At 47.2% G+C, this 20,913-nt stretch overlaps 1 protein-coding gene across 1 annotated transcript in view; it reads right to left on the bottom strand.

Annotated features, from left to right (window-relative positions):
- MYO1D (myosin ID) overlaps positions 1-20,913 on the bottom strand; it is a 158,070-nt gene that overhangs the window by 114,668 nt on the left and 22,489 nt on the right. The window contains exons 2-8 of the mRNA XM_030232301.2: positions 7,437-7,645; positions 6,512-6,605; positions 5,527-5,692; positions 3,754-3,807; positions 2,821-2,916; positions 1,686-1,802; positions 265-468 (exon numbers count right to left, since the gene is read on the bottom strand). Of these exons, the coding sequence (XP_030088161.1) occupies positions 265-468; positions 1,686-1,802; positions 2,821-2,916; positions 3,754-3,807; positions 5,527-5,692; positions 6,512-6,605; positions 7,437-7,645 (940 nt within the window). The remainder of the gene's footprint in view (positions 1-264; positions 469-1,685; positions 1,803-2,820; positions 2,917-3,753; positions 3,808-5,526; positions 5,693-6,511; positions 6,606-7,436; positions 7,646-20,913) is intronic.

Genomic DNA, 20,913 nt, shown 5'->3' with positions numbered 1-20,913 from the left:
GGATGGGGAGGTGCCACAGACCCCTACAGAACTCAGGAGCACCAAGGCTCAGAGAGAAATCTGCAGGATGTACAGCAAGCCCCGTGCTTATCGACCCACCCAGGAATCCTCCTGGGACTGAGCACTGAAAAATGTGCAGTTCTGGCAGCAATGCCCCCCTTGGGCACTGCCAGTCTTTGCTGCACACCTCAGCCCACGGGCAAAGGCAGCAGAGATGTGAGTGTGAGTGTCACACAGCTGTGCACAGGAAGGGACTGCACTCACCTTTGCAAAGGCGTCCCTGCCATAGGTGGCCTCCTGCTCCGTGTGCTGTTTGTCGATGACGTCCCTGCCCGTGGCCACCGTCCGGAACAGCAGCGCCTTCTCCACCAGCTCGGCCTTGGTGGACAGGAGCTCCGCGATGACCGACACCACCTTGCTGTTCTCGATGATGGGAGTATCTCCATCCACACAGAACTTCAGGTTCCCCTGCAATCAGCAGCATTTCTCCATCTGCCCTTTACTAACAGAGATCAGCACACCCCAACTCCATCCGTTTTCCACCTGCTATTCCAGGCTGGAAATCCCCTGCCATGGTGGAAGGTGGGTCCTGCACATCCACACCCTCAAACTTCCAACATCAGAGGGAGCAGCAAGAGCTTTCTCAAAGCAAAGCATTCCTGCTCAGTGTTCAGTTCAGCTTTTGGGACAAACAACATCAAACGCTTCCCAAGATTTAATCAAACACCATCCCAAGATTCAGAGTCCAGGGATAGGGAATTGCACCATGTATGCAAATGCTGGATGTAGCATTTGTCTTCACTGCAGCTTGCCAGGAAACCACTGGCTGTAATTCCCCTGGCAGTGCTACTGCCACAGAGGGACTGGGAATGGTGTGGGGAAGCTGAGAGGTCAGTGCCAGTGGGACTGGACTGGCAGCACCCCACCACCACAGCTCTGCTCCTGGGTACCTTCTGTGCCAGGATTAAGCAGTGACACTCCTTGGTGATTCACAGCAGAGGGTGTCTCCCAGCCTGCCTGCATGGCCCCACTCTGCTCTGCCTCCATTCCTTCCCAGCACTGTCATCCCAAGGAGGAGAAGGAACTGGAATAAAGTTGCTCTTTGCCAACCTACTCCTGCCCACCTCTTTCCTAAGGAAACATGAGAGCTGAGCTACAGGGACTCCCAGCTACTGTGCAGGGGAGGAAGTTCTGTGGCTCCCAGAAGGATCCATGAGAAGGAAGGATCTCCTCAGTCTCAGAACACAAAGAATTAAGAGGACTCCTGTGTTTCCTGTGCTCAACCTTCACCATGAAGTGAAGCAGGATCACTGTGGTGAAGGTGAGGGTGAGGGCACAAAGGGACAGAAGCTCCCTATCCCCTCACTGCCAAACCCCAGTTCCTTTTTGAGAACATACAACTGCTCCCAGTAATTAGTGGTATGCCTGGTTTGGGATCTGGAACATACAGGAATACATGTGATCATCACTGCAGTGCCCTGTTCCAGCAAGGACTTTCTGTCACCACTGGAGCTGTGAGCTGGACACCTTCCCAGCCACCAGAGCTTCCAAGGGCTTCTGCAGCAGGAAAATCAGAGCTGCTGGCAGTACAAGCCCTCCTGAGAACAGCCTGGCTGTAGCCAACATGGCTATCCATCCCTGAACAGATGGGTTCAGGGATGGATAGCCATGGGCAGGGAGCTTACCAGGTGCAGAATGGCTGCCACGATTTTGTAGACAGTTTGAATCTCCTCCTGCTTGAAGCCGATCACCTTCATGGCATCAGCGACTGCCTTGAACTCAGCCCCGTCGTTGATGGAACACTGAGGGGAGAGGGAAGTTTGGGATGGGGGATTTAATGGAAGTCAGCTGTGAGGAAGCAAGGATTTCACAAGCCCATGGGAAACAAGATGCACTTTGATGTTTCTCAGAGGCAAGACACTGTCATGAGGTTTCCCAGCTTATTCCAATGCCAACGTGCGTGCTTGGACACTGAACCTTCCATTGCACACACAGATTCTGGCAGCAGGAGACACAGAAATCCACCACAGCACAATAAATTTCCCAGTGGAATTTGCTGAGAAAGAGTTCATAAAAAATCCCAGAAGAACAGGGACAATTTGTGCACTCACAGACCCTCTGAGCAGAGGCTGCAGAGCACCAGCAGGAAATCTCTGTTCTCCACCTCTCTCAAGATTAGCATACACATTTTTAAAGAGGAGGTTTCTGGGTTTCTGCACCAAAGTGCATCTCACAAAAGCACCTAGGAAATCAGGGAACCTTTGGTCTGGACTCTGCTTCAAAGGGACAACACTAGGGACAGCTCCAGCTGTATCTGAAGTGTTCAGGATCTTGTTGTCTAAAAACTTTATGGGTTTGTTCCCTTCTTTCCTGCTCAGAGTTCCCCCTTGAGGACAAGTCAGACATGAAGACTCAGTCCTTCAGTAACTCAAAGATCCTGTTGCAAAAAAATGAATCCTTCTGGCTTCTTGCTCCAGAAGGCAGTTTAAGGTACCCATTATGGAGTATGGAATGTCTGCCACTGGAAATGGGCCAAATACATTTATTAATAAATCATTTTATTGCTGTTTATAAGCAGATGCAGCATGCACAGGTATATTTGTATATTTTAAGCAGAATAGAGGTAAATCTTTTCTGTGATTCTAAGTACACTTGTGCTTTATCTTGTAGCACCAGAAACCTCATTACAAACAGCACACCAGTGTCACCTTTCCCTGCTCAATCCCACTGATCTCAACTTCTGCTAGCTCAGCAGTGCTTTGAGCATTTCCAGCAGCACTTCCAATGTTAAGCTGTCCCTGGGTCCCTCAGAACCCTCACCTTGAGCTGTGCCCCAGGGCAGATGTAGCTGTAGGCTGATGAATCCTTCTGGAGGTGCAGAGAACGCAGGAGCTGCTCAGAACCTCCCTGCAGGAGCTGCATGAAGAGAATTTTAAGAAATGGTGAATGAGAAATATAAAATCCTTCTTTTCTCTGTCTCTTTTTCATCTGCTTGACAAGCAAAATCATGAAAATATTAATTACTGCTGCAGTATCTGGAGCACAATGTGCAAGATACAGGGCCTGCAATGGGGCAGGGCTCTGCCACCACAAATCACTGTCCTTTAGAGTCACAACTGTATAAAAACCAGCCTGAACCCCTCCCAGACCTGTTCACAGCTGTGCCATGCCACAGCTGGGCCTTGGCAAGCACATTGCCCACACAGAGAATTTTCCTCCTGGAAATGAAACATCCATGAGGAAAGTGCTAATATGCCATCATGGAGTAGTGAAAAAGCAGAAAAAAAATAAACAAACCTCCCCTTCCCTCAGTGCAGAATCAAGGTTATACTAATAGGCTGACCATATCCCCCAAAGGACACACAGGGAACCAACACACAATGTGGAAGACATTAAAGAACATCCAAAAAACCAAATTACTTCCATATGGACTAAAGGTTTCAAGACAAAATAGAGGGATTAGGCTTACTACACATAAAACAGTGAGTCAAACTCCATTATCCTACCATATTTGCTTAGTCAGCCTCCTTTTAAGTTTAGCAATGTGTTAATATGGGACTGGAGGATAGAAAACAATCCATCTTCCCAGGCTCCCTCCCAGCCCAGGCCCCTGCAGAGAACTGAAGAACCCAAGATCACCCAAGATGCTGCAAAAGGGAACCCTCTGCAAAACACATGAGAGGGTGAGAGCCCTGAGTGCTCTGCCCAAGGGAAGCTGGGGACAAGCCACTGCTCCAGCCAAGGAACACAAACCTGGTAGAAGGAGTGGAAGCTTCGCTCCCCGGGCTGCTGCACGATCACACGGGACTGGGGGAACAAAGCACAGGGCTGGGTGTTAGTGTCCCCTCAGACACCCACACCACCAGGACACCCCAAATCCATCCCATCTCACACTCAGGCTCTTGGGAACACCATCACACACGTGTGACCCTTGAGGTCTGCAGTCAAAAGCTCCAGCTTGTGTAACAGCTGCAATGTCCTACTTCCACCCAGGAGTCCCATGTGGGAACCACAGGGTTGCTTTCATGGAAGAGTCAAATAAAAAACATCATTTTAGTTTTAGAATGATTTAATCACTGGAAATGAAAACCAGGACTCTGTGACTACAGATAAATGCTCAGGGCCTGGTGATCACCACTCCTACACCCCCAGGACAGGCTGCCCATAGCAGCCACAGTACAAGGGAATGCTCTGCTCTGACACAAGGGCCTTGTTTTAGGGAACTGTAGCTCCATTCCAGAATCCTCATTCCAGACTAGAGTAAAACAGCACAAAAAAGGGTTAAATGCAGCAGACATTCGGTCAACCAGCAATGTGTCCTTATTTCATGCTACAAGTTTGAACTTTGAAGAGTGATGGGGAACAGAGCTGTGTTGGGGAGGTTTAGGTTGGTTCTCAGGGAAAGGTTCTTTCCCCAGAGGTGCTGGCAATGCCCAGGCTCCCCAGGGAATGGTCCCAGCCCCGAGGCTGCCAGAGCTCCAGGAGGGTTTGGACAGCACTGCCAGGGATGCCCAGGGTGGGATTGTTGGGGTGTCTGGGCAGGGCCAGGGGCTGGACTGGATGATCCTGATGGGTCCCATCCAACCCAGGATATTCCATGATTTGATGTGTTCCTGCTGCAAAGCCACTGCCTGTTACTGCTTGCATTTGGGCCAGAGCCTCCACTGCTTTCAAATGGAAACAAATTTAACTTGGGAGAAGTCAAGGATATGAAATAAACAATCAGGATAAATAAATCATCAGGATTTAAGTCACTGCAGCTGTAGTCCCAGCCCTCTTTTTACATCAAAGTAACCCAAGTTAAATGTTTGGGTTTGTTGTTTTGTTTTTTAAAATAAAGTGTTTATTCTGAAAATAGACTTCAGGGAAATAAGGGGAGAAGTAAAAAAGAAACACAAACAAAAAAGGGTGTTGGCAGATGTGGTCAAACACATAATCAAAGCCAGACGTGTCTCACACAGCAAGAACTGTTAATGGCTCACGCCTGAGCTCTCCAGTTTTGCATATTCCAGTGTTTTCAGACACCACTTAATGACACGAGGAAAATAATTATGCTCATGATCACTTGGAATATATAAAAACAACACTACCAACAGCTCACCCAAGGCTGTGGCATTATTCCAAAATAACACTTCTCAAGCACACTTGCTCCCTACAGCCCTGGAAATCTCCTTCTCCAGGGAGAGATCAGTGTAAGAATTACAAAGCAGGACTGTGCAGAGAGTAAATTTTATCCAAAATAAAAACTGAGATTAAACTTCACACACTCACACACACAAAATCCTTTGGGTAACACAACCCCATTGCTGCTGAGCTCTGGAAGTCATGGTGCTCCAGGAACAGGGCACTGCCAGCACTGCAGTGGCTTTCCTGACTCCTGAGGAAAATTAAGCCCTGGATTTATTTTCTGTGCCCTCATTCCTCACCTGCTGTACATGTCTGAACAGAAAACTTTCTACTGACAAAGCCCAGACTGCAAAAATAACTCCAGCAAAGGCTGCAACCCTGGAAGGCAGAGTGCCTTACCTTTTCTAGCAGGTAATTATTGATGTGCCCCCCTATGGGGTCTCCCTTGAAATCAAAGTTGATGTCCATGTACTTTCCGAAGCGGCTGGAATTGTCGTTGCGGTTTGTTTTGGCGTTGCCGAAGGCCTCCAGCACACAGTTGGATTTCAGCAGGATGTTCTTCACTCTGCAGCAAGGATGGAGGGATGGAAAAGGGTAAGGCTTCAACATCATAGCATGGGATTTTTTTTCACAGCCACTTCTCCAGAAGAATTCAATGACAGCAGTGATGCTCTTTGATGGCAGATTTGGGCAGGTGTGGATGACATCAGCAATCCCATGGGAAATCAGCTGGGAGCTGTCAGCAATGCTCCTCTGGGGAAGCAAATGCTCTTTGGTTCAAAGACCAGACCCCCACCCTGAAATCAGCACCAGGAATTCAGCTTCTATACACATTTGAATTCTGAAACCAATTTTCTGAACTCTTTTTCAAGTCGTTTTCAAAAGTTCATTGGGGTAGGCTTAAGTCTGTTTCTGCAGAAACCCACATTCTTTGCTCCAAGACTTTTACTCCAGGACACAGAGGGACATTTTGCAATTCAGAATCATGTGAGCCTAGAAGGTCACGGAATACACTCCTTGCACTTCACATGGTCTTCTAGCCCACCCAAATTTCAGGCAATTTGCCCCAGGAAAAGTGATTTAGAATCATTTAGGTCGGCAAAGACCTCTAAGATCATAGAGTCCAGCCATTAGATGGTTGATATTGGCTGGGTGGTATTTCTAGATGCTGTTTTGATTTTGAAAGTTTGAACTTTCAAAATAAACTTTTCAATGGGATTTCAGCAATTAATACTGCAAAATTCCCAGAGTAAAAGCAGTACCTGAAAAAGTTAAGTATAAAACAGCATGTAGAAGAGACCATCTGATAATGTGGTGCTACACAGCCCACAGAAAGAGATCTACAAGCAGGAGAATTTCCCTTCTTTTCCAGCCCAGGCCTTACCTCTCCACCTCAGCCCTCTGCCCGGGGTTGGTGATGGCTGCTATGTACTGCATTATGTATTTACTGGCCTCAGTTTTCCCAGCCCCGCTTTCACCTGGGGGCAGAAACACCACGGTGACCAAACAGATGAAAAAAAGCAAAACAAATCATTGGACAAGACCTCAATTCTACCCCAGCAGTGCCTGGGTGGTTTGTTTTTTTCTTTTTAAAGCAATCTTTGTGTGCACTTGGGACGTTTTCTAAACACAGCCATTACCCTGCCTGGCTGCTGCTGCTGGGCTGACTTTGAGCAATTGTGCTGTGAGATTCCACAGGTCGGGAAAAGGGCTGGCACACAGAGGATCAAAGGAATATTGTTAGAGGAGAAAGCCTGGCCTGCAGCAGCACAAGAGGCCACTGTTCAGCACCCCAGGCTGGGGCTCTCTCCTTTCAGAGCTGCCTGAGCACGGGGACATCAAGGAAACCAAGTGCCAGGATCCAGCCAGGGATCACTCTGGTACCAGCCCTGCTCCCACTGCTGGAGCCACGGCCTTTCCAATGGAGAAGGGAACAAACAGGGGCCAGTCAGGGCAGCGACAAAAATCAGCAGCTCCTGAGGAGAGACAAGCCCAGTTCTTCTGATCTCAGCCCTGCTGATCCCAGGTCACTCCTGATCCCAGGTCACTCTCCGGAGCAGACGAAGGGCTCCTGCTCACTTTATCCCTCTGCAGGCACAGATCCAGCTCCCGCCTGGCACCAGCTCTTGAATGAGATAAGAAATAATTGTGCCGATCTCCACACACGGATTCAAATGCAAATGAGCAGCTTTAAGCTTAATGAAGTTTCTTTTATAAAACGCTGTCATTAGCCAAACCATTATTCTCCTTCCGCCTGGAATTTCACACAGATCAGATGCTCATCACCATGCAGAGCCCTCCCAGCCTACCTGAGATGACAATGCAGGTGTCTTTGGATCGTCTCTTCATGGCTTTGTAAGCAGCATCAGCGATGGCAAAGAGGTGGGGAGGCCTCTCGTAGAGCTCCCTGCCCTTGTACTGCTCGATCGTGTCCCGCCCGTAGATGTTCAGGTTCTTGTACGGGTTCATGGAAACAACCACCTCCCCGATAAAGGTGTAAATCCGGCCCTTCTCGAAGCTGCCCAGAGCAGACAAAAGGCAGGAGTCAGACAAACGCAGAGGCTCAGGACAGGCGGCTGCTCGGGCCATGGGGGGAACTTATCCATCCATCCCCCAGTGGAAAGAGGACAGGAAACCGCTGGCTCTGACACTGGCACAGCAGCAGAGACCCGAGGGTACAGGGACAGCAACCCAGGGCTGCCTTGGAGTTCCACCACCTAAAAAGGACATTTCTGCATCTGCTTCACTTCCAGATCCATGATGTGGCATTTACAGTTTCTACAATTGACTATAAGTGAACATGGGTGTGAGGAGCAAATTTAATCTGCTTCATAAAGGGGATTTACAGGCAAATTCTTCTTCCAGGTTCTGTAGTTGTCCATGGCCCAGCTCAAGCCAGAGGAGCAGAAGTTCTGAAGCCCTCACTGAAAGGTCTAATCACACTTGAAAGTAAACAAGACAGATGCCCAGGAGGGATTGCAGCCTCTCAGCTCTAGCAATGAGTCTTTTTTGCTGGAAGGCACTTTGGTATCATCACTGCTGCTACACCAGAGAGGAAAAAATTGTAAATAATGTGTGCAAACAACCCTAAACTACACCATTCCTATCCCTATCTGGCTCTTTGATTCTTTCTGCAAACAAGACAGAAAATAACTTGATGTTAGTTTAAAAAAATGTTTAAGTTAAAAAATGTTTCCAAACAGACTCCCATTTTATTGGAAATTACCTATGAGAACTCAGAATAATTCCAGATTAGCAGCTGAGGAATTTACACAGCATTTGTTTCTCAGGAGGAGAAAGGACAACAGGTTTAGGGATCAACACACAAACCCTGGATTTCCAGCGCCAATCCCTGTCTGCAACTGTATTTAAACCTCGGGACATTAGATGGCACCAGAGCCCCTCCACAGAGCCCGGGAGCCTCGAATCCTGACGGACTCCGGCACAAATTCCAGCGTTACTTTATTGGATTTATTACCACCCCCATGTGGTGACAGCCCTGACATTTTCTATTGTTCATTTGAGAATTTTCTGCAGCATCTTGGCAGCGTCAGTTTTTAGCAGGTGTAACAAACTCAAGGAATATCCAGCAAACAGCATTCCACTTTCTAGGAGAGTTGGTGCCTCCCACTCCAGCTTCCTCCTGGAACACTGCACTGGGAAGGCCCAAGAATTGCAAAAACATCCTCTTGTTCCTACATCACTTTTAACTTAAGGTGTCCTGATATGTATTTCCCAAAATAATAATGAGCTTAAAATGCAAAGATATTTTACATTTTTGAGATATGTGCTGTTTGAAAGGCAACAGTAATGTTTTACAAAAGATAAGGTCAACATAATTAGCACTACCAATACCTCTAATTTTAACTTTTTGGAAGATCCTGAACAGGTAGAAGTGCAAAGGGATCAGATACCAGGCTGGGAGCCCATGAGGGACTCTGCATACACAGAGGAGAGTTTGAAAAACCAAACCCACACAACACTGCTGGTATTAAGGAGATCAAGTCACACTACGACATCAATATGTAATGGAAACCACAAGGCCATCACAATGAGCAGAATCATTCCAACTCCTGGAGATGGACACCAAAAAAGGTGAGTGACCCAATGGAGAACACCGAGCCTGCTCTCCCAAGTCCCTGCCAGCAGCACAGAACTGTGCTCAAGGCACTGCTGAGGCTGAAAATAAAGATCCACCAGATTGAGGATGAGCTTTAAAGCCCTATGAGCAGCTGGAGGGTACATGGGCACGGAGAGGGTGAGGGGGCTTGTTTTAGCTGAGGAGAAATAAAGAAATAAATGCCATTCCTGCTGCAGTGTTGTGCCAAGCCACCATCACAGCACCCAATACTCTGACCTCTTCCTTAAGTAATGAATTATGTAAACTTGCATTGCCAGAGCCCAGTTTCAGTTTCCTCCCTTGACAGATCAGCATCCCCGAGTGAATCAGAGAATCAGGGAAAGTCCTGAGTGGGAAGGGACCCCCAAGGATCATCCAGTCCCACCCCTGGCCTGCTCAGACATCCCAGCAATCCCAGCCTGTGCATCCCTGGCAGTGCTGTCCAAAGGCTCCTGGAGCTCTGGCAGCCTCAGGACTGTGCCCATTCCCTGGGGAGCCTGGGCAGTGCCAGCACCCTCTGCCTATAAGCAGAACCTCCAGATCTGGGCCTGCAGAGCCCCTGCTCCAGAGGGGTTCCAGATGGTATGCTGGCACAGGCTCACATCCTGCCTGCCACTTCCCCACAGCTCAGCTCAGACAGCAGATCTCACACTGGGCCTCCAAGCCAAGTTCTAAAAGGTTTTACTGGGCTCTGATGAGTTGTGTCTTCAGCTCTGTGGCAAAAGGCAGATGGAGATGAGGGGGAAGAAGGATCTGTCTCCAGGCTTGACAAACAGGCACCTCTCCAGCCTGGCTTTGGGGATACAGAATTTATGAACGAGTGATGCCCCCATTTACATCTCAGTTCAATTTTCTTTCTTTCCTAGCACCAGAGTTAAAACTGCAGAGCTGTGCTCAGATGTACCCACCAGGAGCTCCAGCTCCTCACCCCTCGTTGCTGATAAAGCCCCTTTTCATCCCTGAGCACGGCTCAGCACAGCAGCAGGCCAAGAACAGCAGGGCCTCTTTTCCTGGCTGCAGGGCTCTGGTGGGAGAGCTGGGTTTGCCTGCCCATGGATAGCTCTGAAAAGCTTAAGAAAACAACCCACGAGGGCAGTGCAAATGGGGAGCTTTGAGCTGTGTGAAACCTATGATTGCTCTGCAGGGCAAGGTCACAAAACAAGACCATGAATCCCTTTGGTGCTTTTCACAGCCAGCACAGGCATTTTAGTGCTGAGGTGTAACATGTAGAACTGGGGTTTTGTTTCTCAAAGCAACACCAGTGCAGTTCCTTGACTTAAAAAAGTTCCTTAATAAAAGGAACCCCAGGATCCACCCCTGGGGCAACACCCCTGGGTCAGACCTTGTTTTGTATCTCATGGAAGTCACATCAGCTTGTGCTGCAGCACAACATTTTTCCCTGCAGTAGTTCCATTTGAATTATTTCTGTATCAATGTCATGGAATCATGGAATATCCTGAGTGGGAAAGTATCCCCAAGGATCATCCAGTCCAACCCCTGGCCCTGCCCAGACACCCCAACAATCCCACCCTGGGCATCCCTGGCTGTGCTGTCCAAACCCTCCTGGAGCTCTGGCTCCAGGGGGCTGGGACCATTCCCTGGGCAGTGCCAGCACCCACGGATCCTTTCCCTGATCTCCATCCCAACTCCCCTGGCCCAGCTCCAGCCTTTCCCTGGATCCTGTCCCTGTCACAGGGAGCAGAGATCAGAGCTGTCCCCTAGGGAGGAGCTGCAGCCCCACCCCTCAGTCACCTCTCTCCAGCAGCTCAGCAGCCAAAAAGCAATTCACAGTATTTAATCCTTGTGGGTTATTTTGAGGAGGAACATCAGCTCTTTCATGAGAAGTTTTTATTACCTCATTAAAACATCAATTGATAATGAAAAAATAAAAACCAGTGAGTCACAGAATATAAATCATTTTAAGGGAGAGAAATTCTTCTCTAGGATAGAAGTCCACTAAGGCAAGAAATACACTTTTACTTTGTTTTGTAGTTTTTATTTTTAGGGAAAGGAGTTTAAAACAAGAAAAGGACTTTTAAGTCCAAGGATCATGTGCAGTTGCTCCTGGAAAATACACTGCAGAAATGGGAACACTGAAGCAGAAATCACCACCAGAGAGCACTCACATTTAGGATTTCCTCCACCTGACAAACACTCCAGTCAAAAATAAAACTGTTCTTACCGAGGAAATGATGCAACTTCAAATGCACTCAGTACAAATAAAGAAAAGTTAGTTGGCAAGACTTGGAAGCCACACTCCCAAACAACATCTGCAGGACGGGACCGTTGCACAAAGAGCCTCACCGAGCTCAGCACTCCCATCAGACAGGGAATTCCTAATTACTCATTGTCATGTAACTCCTCTGCTCCAGAAGCCAAAGAGCCCTTGGGGCAGCACTGCCAGCCTCACTAACCCACTCTGCCTCTCCATGCCCATCTGCCCAACGACCCAGGGACAGAGCATCTGCTGGAGAAACACAGCAGGTCACTGGTTTGCTGTTCCTTTAGGAGAGCTGAAGTGCAGGTATTGGTATTCTGGATAATATTGTACTGGGAAAAGCCCTTCTCTGGTCCTGAACTGCTCCATTCTCAGCACGGCTCACAGACTGGCAGCACATTCTGCTTTACAGACACACCAAAGCTTTACCCCTTAGCAGGTGCTCCCTGAAGCTCCTTGGGCTCAGCCCTTCCTGATGCTCCACAGGTCCCCCCAGACAGACCCTGCTCAGTCAGTCACAGCACACACACCCACTGAGATGGGCTTTCAGTTTGGCTGTGCAGCAGTGCCTTGAAGGAAAGGAAATGTTAAGGGAAAGCAAATAATTCATGACAGAATCCAGAGTGCTACAGCTCCCTCAGCTGTGCTAGTCAGCAGCAAACCTAGTCCCACTGAAGATTAAGAGAATCAAAACTGGTGGTTTCAAACTATTCTCTGTTTCCAGCTTATTTGTGAACTCCAAAGCACAAAGTGGAATTCTGAGTATGGGCACACATCTTCTTCTTCCTCCTCTGTGCATGGAAAGAATGATCTAGGAGCTGCATATCTCTACTATGTGGAGCAGGGACAATTCCTTTTCCTGTTGTAAACATCCCACGTGGTCACTCTCCCAAATGAGGTAACAAGCCTCAGTTATTTTTTTTCATTAAATATATACATTAAAAGTCCATGACTGCAGGCTTAGAGTCCATTCTCTTTGCGAACCCATGTGGAGACATTTAATTAAAACTTGTGTTCATAAGGAGATGTTCATGGACAGCCAAGGATGGGCCTTTAGGATGTGTTCAGAAGGAAGGGAATTTAAGCAGGCTTCTGGCACTGAAACCATATTTAGCTGGTTTGTAAGTGCAAGAATTAGTAGCCTGCAGTCACCCAAGGGAACAACCCCATTATCCTCGTGCTTTGGGAAGTGAGTGAGTTTCCCAAAGCTAAATTCACTCTGTGCCTCAGGTACTTGGGCCTTTTCTATGTGATACCAGGTCTCTACTGAGAGTTCAGTGCTGCTTAAAGACATTATTTTATGTAAATCTCAAAACAAACTCAGCTGTCAAGCAGGACTTCAAGCCTTTCAGTAAATTGTTCATAAACTGTCTCACAGAGAATCAGCCTCCCACAAGAGCACTCAGATAAACAGGATTTGCGTTGGCAGAACTATGGCTAAAATATTCCTGCTGCTCTTGGAAAAACAGCCCAAAAAACTGTCCAGTCAGTATAACCTCCCTGCACCAGGAAAAGGATCTAAGTCTGTCCTGATCATGAATATGCATGTCTAAAATATTCAAAATACGCATGTCTACATGGTTCTGATCACCCTGAGGGCCAGGAAAACTGCAATTAAACTCATGTTGGGTGCAGGTGAGATTTTTGCCTGCAGCTGGCCTGCATGGACTCAGTGCTCAGATGCTGCCAGTTGAACAAAATAGGAAATGCCATTTGGAGCACGTTCTGCACCACTCCTTTCCTGTATGGAGGGAGCAGACAGGGCAGGGTGAGGACTACTCCATTCATCTGCAGCCTCCAGCCAGCTTGGAAATTAGGTTAAAAGAGTTCTTTGTAGCTATGTCACTTTTTTCTAAATAAAATTAGCAAACTACAAGTGACCATGCCACATCCTCCTCAACAAACCAAGGTTTAAGGGAATTGTCTGTAATTTGATGGGGCTGATTCAGCTCCAACCCAGCTGACCCTTGAGTCATCCACAAGCTCTGCAAACCCACTGGTTAAGGTCAGGGGAAGGAAAATGGGAATGGATGCTAAGCCAACTCTAATGAACACTGAATAAAGTCTAAAACTGGGAGATGTAGGAACAGGAATAATATTAAAATCCCTCTCCTTAAATGTAAAGCACTAACCTTGCACTGAAAAAATGCCAAACCACTAAACACAGGAGTCACTGAACTCTCACTCCGATTTGGGTCAGACCGGCCAAGCTCTCCCTGCAGCAGGGGAGCCCTGCACACTCCTTTTCCTGCTCTGGAGCACAGCAGAAGGCACAAGCAGAAGGCACAAGCAGAAGGCACAAGCAGAAGGCACAAGCAGAAGGCACAAGCAGAAGGCACAAGGAGACCTGAGATAGATAAGGAGTTAAAGGGAAGTTCTTTGGAAAGCCTCCACACAATGCTTTGTGGTTTATTCCAACAGGCACAGGAGGAAGTCGCTGCCAGTGCAGGTAGAGGGAAGTACTTTGCTCTCTGTGTGTAGGGCAGTAAAACACTCCCAGTTTCCATGTGAAAATCAGCCTGGGACATGGTAAAATCTGAGTGCAGCAACCACATTGTGCTCTGGGCAGGATGGTGCCCTGAGTGCTGTCCTGAGGGAGCATTATCCTGGGATCCCAGATCTAACCAGGAAACAGCAGAACAGGCTTGGAATAGCAGCAAACAAGAGGCTGCCACCTGCCCACAATCTCTAACTTTTAATCTGCCAAATAAAAGCAGATCTCTAAAGGGACAGTAAAAAGCAAAAGAAAGCTCAGCAGTTGGGTAGGTTCTCCTCTCTGCTGCCATCACACCCCGAGCCAGCTGCAGCACTGAGCCTGTCATGCAGAGGAACTCATTTAAATGCACGGCACTCACAGAACTACTACTACGGAGGAAAAGGTAGAAGTGCTCACCTATAAATACCTGGGGAGATGAGAATCATCCTGCCAGGCAGCCAGAAGAATATATTAAACACAACACCACACAGGCCCATACAAATGGAATGGAAGACCCTGGCAAACACAGGAAAGCTGCAGAGCAGTTCAGTGGCAGCTGCAAGGACCAAGGAGCCCTGCTGGATATGGCTGAGTTTGTTTTATGTATATATTTAGAAGACTTGGCTTCCTGCACTGACCAACAACTGACTTCATGATCCATTATGTTCCTTCCACTCTGATGTTACAGCACTCAGGTACTTAAAAAGGACATTTCACCTCCATTCACCTCCCCTTTCCAAAGCCTGGGTCCATATTAACTGTAAGCTGCCACATCACGATTATCCCAGCCTTCAGTTTTGGGAATTCAGCTTTGCACATTGGATTGTACACCCTTGTGTTCAAGGATTTGCTACCTTCAGGCATTTCAGGGGACAAAACTGCAAAAACACCTGCCCAAAAGGCAAACACCAGGGCATTGCCTGTGGATGGATAGATTTGCACCATGAGGAAGATCCTGCCTCATTTCCTCACCTTCCTCACCTTCAGTGGGGTGTAAATTCTGCAGTTGTGGCTTTGTCCCTGTGGTGTCCAGGCAAGCTGATGCTTCTAAATAACCTTGTGAAGGGCTATAAAATCCTTCAACCCAGCAGAAAGATCCAGAAACATGCAGAAAACAAAGTCCATGACTGAGCCCCTGTTCCTTGCTCCCAACTCTCCAGTAACTCAGGAAACAACAACTCCTCACAAATAACATCACCTGAAACTGCATCAGCCCCTGCACTGATGATCTGCAATCTTATTTTCTAGGCCATGTTCAAACACACACCTAGTGTGACATTTTCCCAACTCTGTCCACACTGGCTAGACTGGGGGAGTGTTGGCTTTTAAACTATCTGGTTTAGAGGGAATGAAGGGGAAACCCTGATAGATATTCAGGTGTGGGAAGGACCAAGCAGTGGAGAAAGGGAGGGACAAGCCGTGGTGGACAGGAGAAGGAGGAATGGATTTGGGTGGTGGGGAGGGCCCTGCATAAAGCCCTGGACAAACTGAGCCCCCTCTCCTCCTGTTGTCCCTTGAGCCTTTGGAATGTTGTTCAAACATGATAACTACAAGTCCTCTCACTCCACAAGCCCAAGTGCCAAGGTACAGTGCCAGGATTCCACAGGTTCTCACTGGAAATGCCTGGAGACTCCTTTAGCAGTCAGCTGGCTGGGAACTGCTGATGTTCAGCTGCTTCTTTGTTCTGCTGGGAAGGAATATTCTGATTTGTTAAGCTTGTGGCCACTGCTGATCTGTGATGCTACTGGAGCCCCTGAATGCAGCATTGTTTGGGACAGGGCTCAGAAAACCCAAGAATCATCTTGCAGCATGAAGATACAGACTTCCATCTGCCAGCACTCCAAAAGAATGGCTCTGTGCTCTGGTAACGTTACATATTAAAAAAAAAAATAGGTGCCTTATTTATACAAACACAGGCCACAAAAACCAGGCAAAAATAACAATGCAAAACATGCAAATAATGACTCGTGTTTCTGCACATGAGGGCTTCCTTGGGAGTTGTTTCAGTGATCTGCACCATAGCACCCCGAACCAAATAGTGACAGTCCTTACACATGTGTGCGTGTCACCTGGCTGTGACACTGGACTGTGACACTGGCTGAGAGTGACACTGGGACATGGGGATGTGACTCCAGGCTGTGACACTGGGCTGAGAGTGACACTGGGCTGGGACATGGGGATGTGACTCCAGGCTGTGACACTGGGCTGAGAGTGACACTGGGCTGGGACATGGGGATGTGACTCCAGGCTGTGACACTGGGCTGAGAGTGACACTGGGCTGGGACATGGGGATGTGACTCCAGGCTGTGACACTGGGCTGAGAGTGACACGGCTTCTCCAGGCACCCAGGCTTTCACAGCACGTGCTGGTGACTCAGCTCCATGGTCTGCCCACAGGCTGTCCCAGCCCTTGCAGTACCAGCCAAGGGCTCTGGCAGACAAACCACTGAGTCTCCAAGCAGCAGATGAGGACATTCCACCTCCAGCTGCCCATTCTGCTCCTCAGTCAAACATTGCCTTCTGCCACATCTGCTGCAGGGACAATGAGGGACAGCTGCGACCCCGGCCACCCCCAGATTGCCACCAACTCCTTTCAGACACCAACGGCCTCAGCCAGAGCACGTGGACAAAGACCCATAAGCAGTGGAGGGGAAAATTAAGTTTGCAAATCACAAAGTAAATCTGTTTCAACAATATGTCCAGGAACTGCTCAGGCTGAAAGGACTTTTCCTCATGCTGCCTTGAAAGCATGGCTAGTCAGGAAAAGCTTCCCAGTTTGGATATAGATTTGGCTCAGGTTTGGTCCTGAGGCTTTCTTTCAAGTATTTGCTGTTTTTTACTGGAAAAGCTTCATGTCCCTAATGGAGATCTGAACAGAACTGCACCAAAACCCCTCTTCTCCATCTCCCAGTCTCTCCCATCACCAAGAATGGAGCAGGAGATGCCCTGGAAGACAAAACCTCAGGCTCTTTAAGGGACCAGATCATGCTAGTGTGAAAAGGCCCAGTAATCACACAAGGTTGGTTCTTCCAATTAAAGAGCAACTAATATTCCACAGAAAGTTTGGGTGGGAAACAAAGGGCTTTTAACTACAACCAAGTGCAGTGGGTTCACTTAAATTCATGAGTGACTGAACTGGCAGATTCAGTATCAGGTTCTTTCTCCCTCTCACTGAAAGTCAACTTCAAAAAGGGAAAAGGAAAAGGAACAAAACAGGGAATGGTTCAAACACCCTTGTGGGTATGGAAGGGCAGGGCAGAACTGGCAAGATAAGCAAATGAATTTGCACAGTGGCCTGAAGTACCTCACTTTACATCCTTTCAATGGAAAAGCAGCTGAGCAGCAGCAGAACTGCTATTTATGCATTCATCATCCACCGCAAAAGGAGTGAATTCCTAAATGGCAACTGTACACAGATAACCCAGGGGAACATTAGCAAGATGGAAAAGGACTTAAAAGGTTTGATTAGTAAAGCAGATTACTTGATTTACATGCTGCTTGCTTTATCGGTTTAAATTATCACCGGAAAGATTGGGTTCATTTACTTCCCTTACATTTGACATATTTTTTTCAGTCAAAGACAGCTCCTACTCAGAAGCTGAAAGACTATTCAAGTAATAATAATGTGAGCCAGCACAAATACCACACAAACAGAATTAACATGCAGATAACCTGAAAGCATCTTCAATTTATCTGTCACAAGGCAAGCCGGCTTTGACCACACCATTAAATTTTTAATCCTAGCCAGTGGAATTCAGAGCCCTGTGAAATTATTTAAAACAGGATCTTCTGAAGGACAAATCAGCCCCAGGATTCAGGCAAGCTTCTACTTCTGTGACATATCAATTGCCAGATAATAATCATTACTTAATGACAATCTCCAAAAGTCAGATCAGTTTATCAAAAAGTTTAATAAAGATGTTTTCGGCCACTAATTATTTAGTGAAAGCACTGATTTAGCCTGGGGTGGTGGTGAAGTGACCCTCAGCTTTGGCAGACCCAGTTCCACACTGAGAGCAGCACGGAGGGAAGCTGCTGCTCCTGTGCAGGGTGAGCCCACACCTGTTCAAGCCCCGGAGCCGCCGGCCCCGCTCAGGGCAGGGGCCCTGGACCCTCCCCGAGGGCTCCCAAACAGCCCCAGCCAAGCTCTGACACACACAGGCAGCTCCAGGTGACAGCTGAACAGAACTGTGATCTCCAGGAAGAGCAGCACAAGTTTTCCAATTAATTTTGCTATCAGCTTTTATTTAGATATTGATTTTTTTTTTAAGTAGCAGTTCAGAGCTGACACATCCTCCTCCAAACACAGCTACCTCCTTCTCTCCTTCCCTCCCCTGAGCAATCAGCTGCTGAGCCCTCATAGAACAGCATGAAACACAAAAAAACACTTGGTATCAACAAATCTGGCAGTCACAAACTGTTAATCTCTTTACACCTTTTACAGAGAAAATAATCAATTAGTTGGAAAACATATTTTCTATGTTATTTTCTATGGTTTTTTTTAAAGTTAACTGGTTAGTATTACCCTTCTCACACTCATCCCTGCTGCACAAAAGATGAATGGATAGCTCAGCCACACTCATGTGGTTGGAATAATCAAGATATTCTTCAATTACCAGTAAGCATAAACATAGGAAAGGTCACTATCAGCTCCTCACACACTCAGTGGTCAGTCTGTAGCAGGTAAGAGCAAATGAGGGGAATGGCTCTACTGCCAGTTTTCAAAAGACTTCTGGAAACAATAGAGTGCTTCAGGTTTCTCCAATATTTTGCTGTGTCAGTGGGAAAGCACTGACAATCCATACATTTAGGTGGCAATCCACAGTGGAATACAACTGCCAATCATTATATATATATCAGCACACACACTCTTACATCAGCTAATCCACGATTATCCATCAGCAGCAAAGCTGCCACCCTGACCCCAAAAGAGACTTTGGTGAAGTTAAGAAATTTTGCTTTGAATGCAAGATTTTGAACCCACAATATACACAATGCTTATGACTTGCATTTTAGATGTTGTATAAAATGTAACACAACAGTCACTAATACACAGTTCTCTCACACATCCCAATCCTCAAGGATTGTAGTATTTTCATGGATTTTTTTATTTAATGTAGCCATGGCTATAAGGTAAAGAAGGGCAGGGTTAAATGGGATATCAGGAGGAAATTCCTCCCTGGCAGGGTGGGCAGGCCCTGGCACAGGGTGCCCAGAGCAGCTGTGGCTGCCCCTGGATCCCTGGCAGTGCCCAAGGCCAGGCTGGACAGGGTTTGGAGCAGCCTGGGACAGTGGAAGGTGTCCCTGCCATGGCAGGGGTGGTGCTGGATGGGCTTTAAGGTCCCTTCCAGCCCAAACCATCCTGTGATTCCATGATTCTTTATTTTTGATCTATGTATGTAAAATTAACTTTAAAGGTTTACATTTACACAAGGCTTCTGCTACAGCCTTCTGACTGAATCTGAGGAATAAAATGGTCACTTAGACAATCCAGTCAGAAAATGCATCTATAGCTTTGGATCCAATGGCATGGCCTGATGGACTTGCAGATAAAGACAGGGTTCAAGTGTTTCAGTCACAGCACTTTCATGCAGTGCCAATAAAATTACTACAAATCCTGGTTTTGTCAAAAGCAGAGTGGAATGTATTTATGAAATGACTCTTTTCCTCCTAAATATATTCAAGAGAGGCTTACAGGAAAAGAAATAAAGCTCAGTTATTTCCTGTTCACATCTCTATCCTTTGAGCAGGAAAACAAAGGAATTTGACACTTCATATCTACACTCATCTTAAACACCATTCTTTGGCCTTTAGCTGGGTACAGAGTGGCACTGACAGTTAAGGAAATGCTCCTACATATAGAAAATCAGCAGCTTTGATAGGCTGCACAGGTCATTATGCTGATAAGGACAGTTACTATCACATTATCTACACTTCTTTCAAAGTCCAGGTCAGAGGAGATAAAACACAGCTAATGGTCCCTCCTCCTCTCTCATGCAAGCAGGAGACTCTTTTGAAGGTATTTGTTTGAGGAGTGAAAAGTCTGTCTCAGTCCTAAAATAATCACAGTTCAGCAGTGGAAATGCCAACAGTTCCAGGAAATGGGCCATGCAAAAACCCTCCAAAACTGTCCAGTAACCTGAGACAAGAAAAATCCTTCCCTTAGTCCAGATCTGTTGATGTAACCTCAAGCAAGACAGACCAGGGATCCAAAACAGTTTAACACCACTTGCAGAGAACTCTGGAAATATCTCATCTGGGCTGTGGCTCATCCGGTTCTGGAGAAGGGAAAAACAGATCCTCACTAGCCAAGGATGAAGGAATCCTGCATGGCCTCTGCAAGCACTGAGTGGAAGCCCTAGGACCCAGGGTCAGCATGTCCACATAAAGAACCCACCTGTGCACCCAGCCAGCAAGGAGAGCTCACCATTTCCCCTCTCCCACCCAAGGCTGCTTCACCTGTGTTAAATTCTTTCTCCTTCCCCTTTTTGGTGGGGATATGGGGAGGGAACAAAAGTAGGGAGAAAAGGAAGGCTGGGGAAGAGGAGATAACAGACCCAGTGAAATTCCAATTGCTCAGGTTTGGGGGTTTGCTTCCACTTTTAGTTTATTAGTTCAGACTTATTTACTGTCCTCCACAAACCACTCATAACTGTACACCCCATTAACCATCTCCATTTCTTCTCATCTATCCTGTTTTAAATACAGAGACACAAACCTGTTCATAGCTATTATAACAAAACCTGCATTTATCTTATGAAGTCATGCCATCCTTTCCTTTGCTTTTTTGACTGCATCTCCTCCTACAGCATCCAGCTGCATCATGCAGCTCCCTGAGCTGGTGCCTGGAGTCAGAGTTCCTGCGGTGTCCTCTCATCACCCGTGACCCTGCCATTCACAGCCCATTACTCGGCTGGAAATGAATGGCTCAGCGTTCTGGATAATTGGGTTGCATCCACTGGGATCCAGTATC

This window comes from Serinus canaria, chromosome 27 (assembly GCF_022539315.1).
Source record: "Serinus canaria isolate serCan28SL12 chromosome 27, serCan2020, whole genome shotgun sequence".
In the NCBI taxonomy this organism is placed as follows: Eukaryota; Metazoa; Chordata; class Aves; order Passeriformes; family Fringillidae; genus Serinus; species Serinus canaria.
The sequence above is the reverse complement of the archived record's forward strand: the minus strand, read 5'-3'. Positions and strand labels throughout refer to the sequence as shown.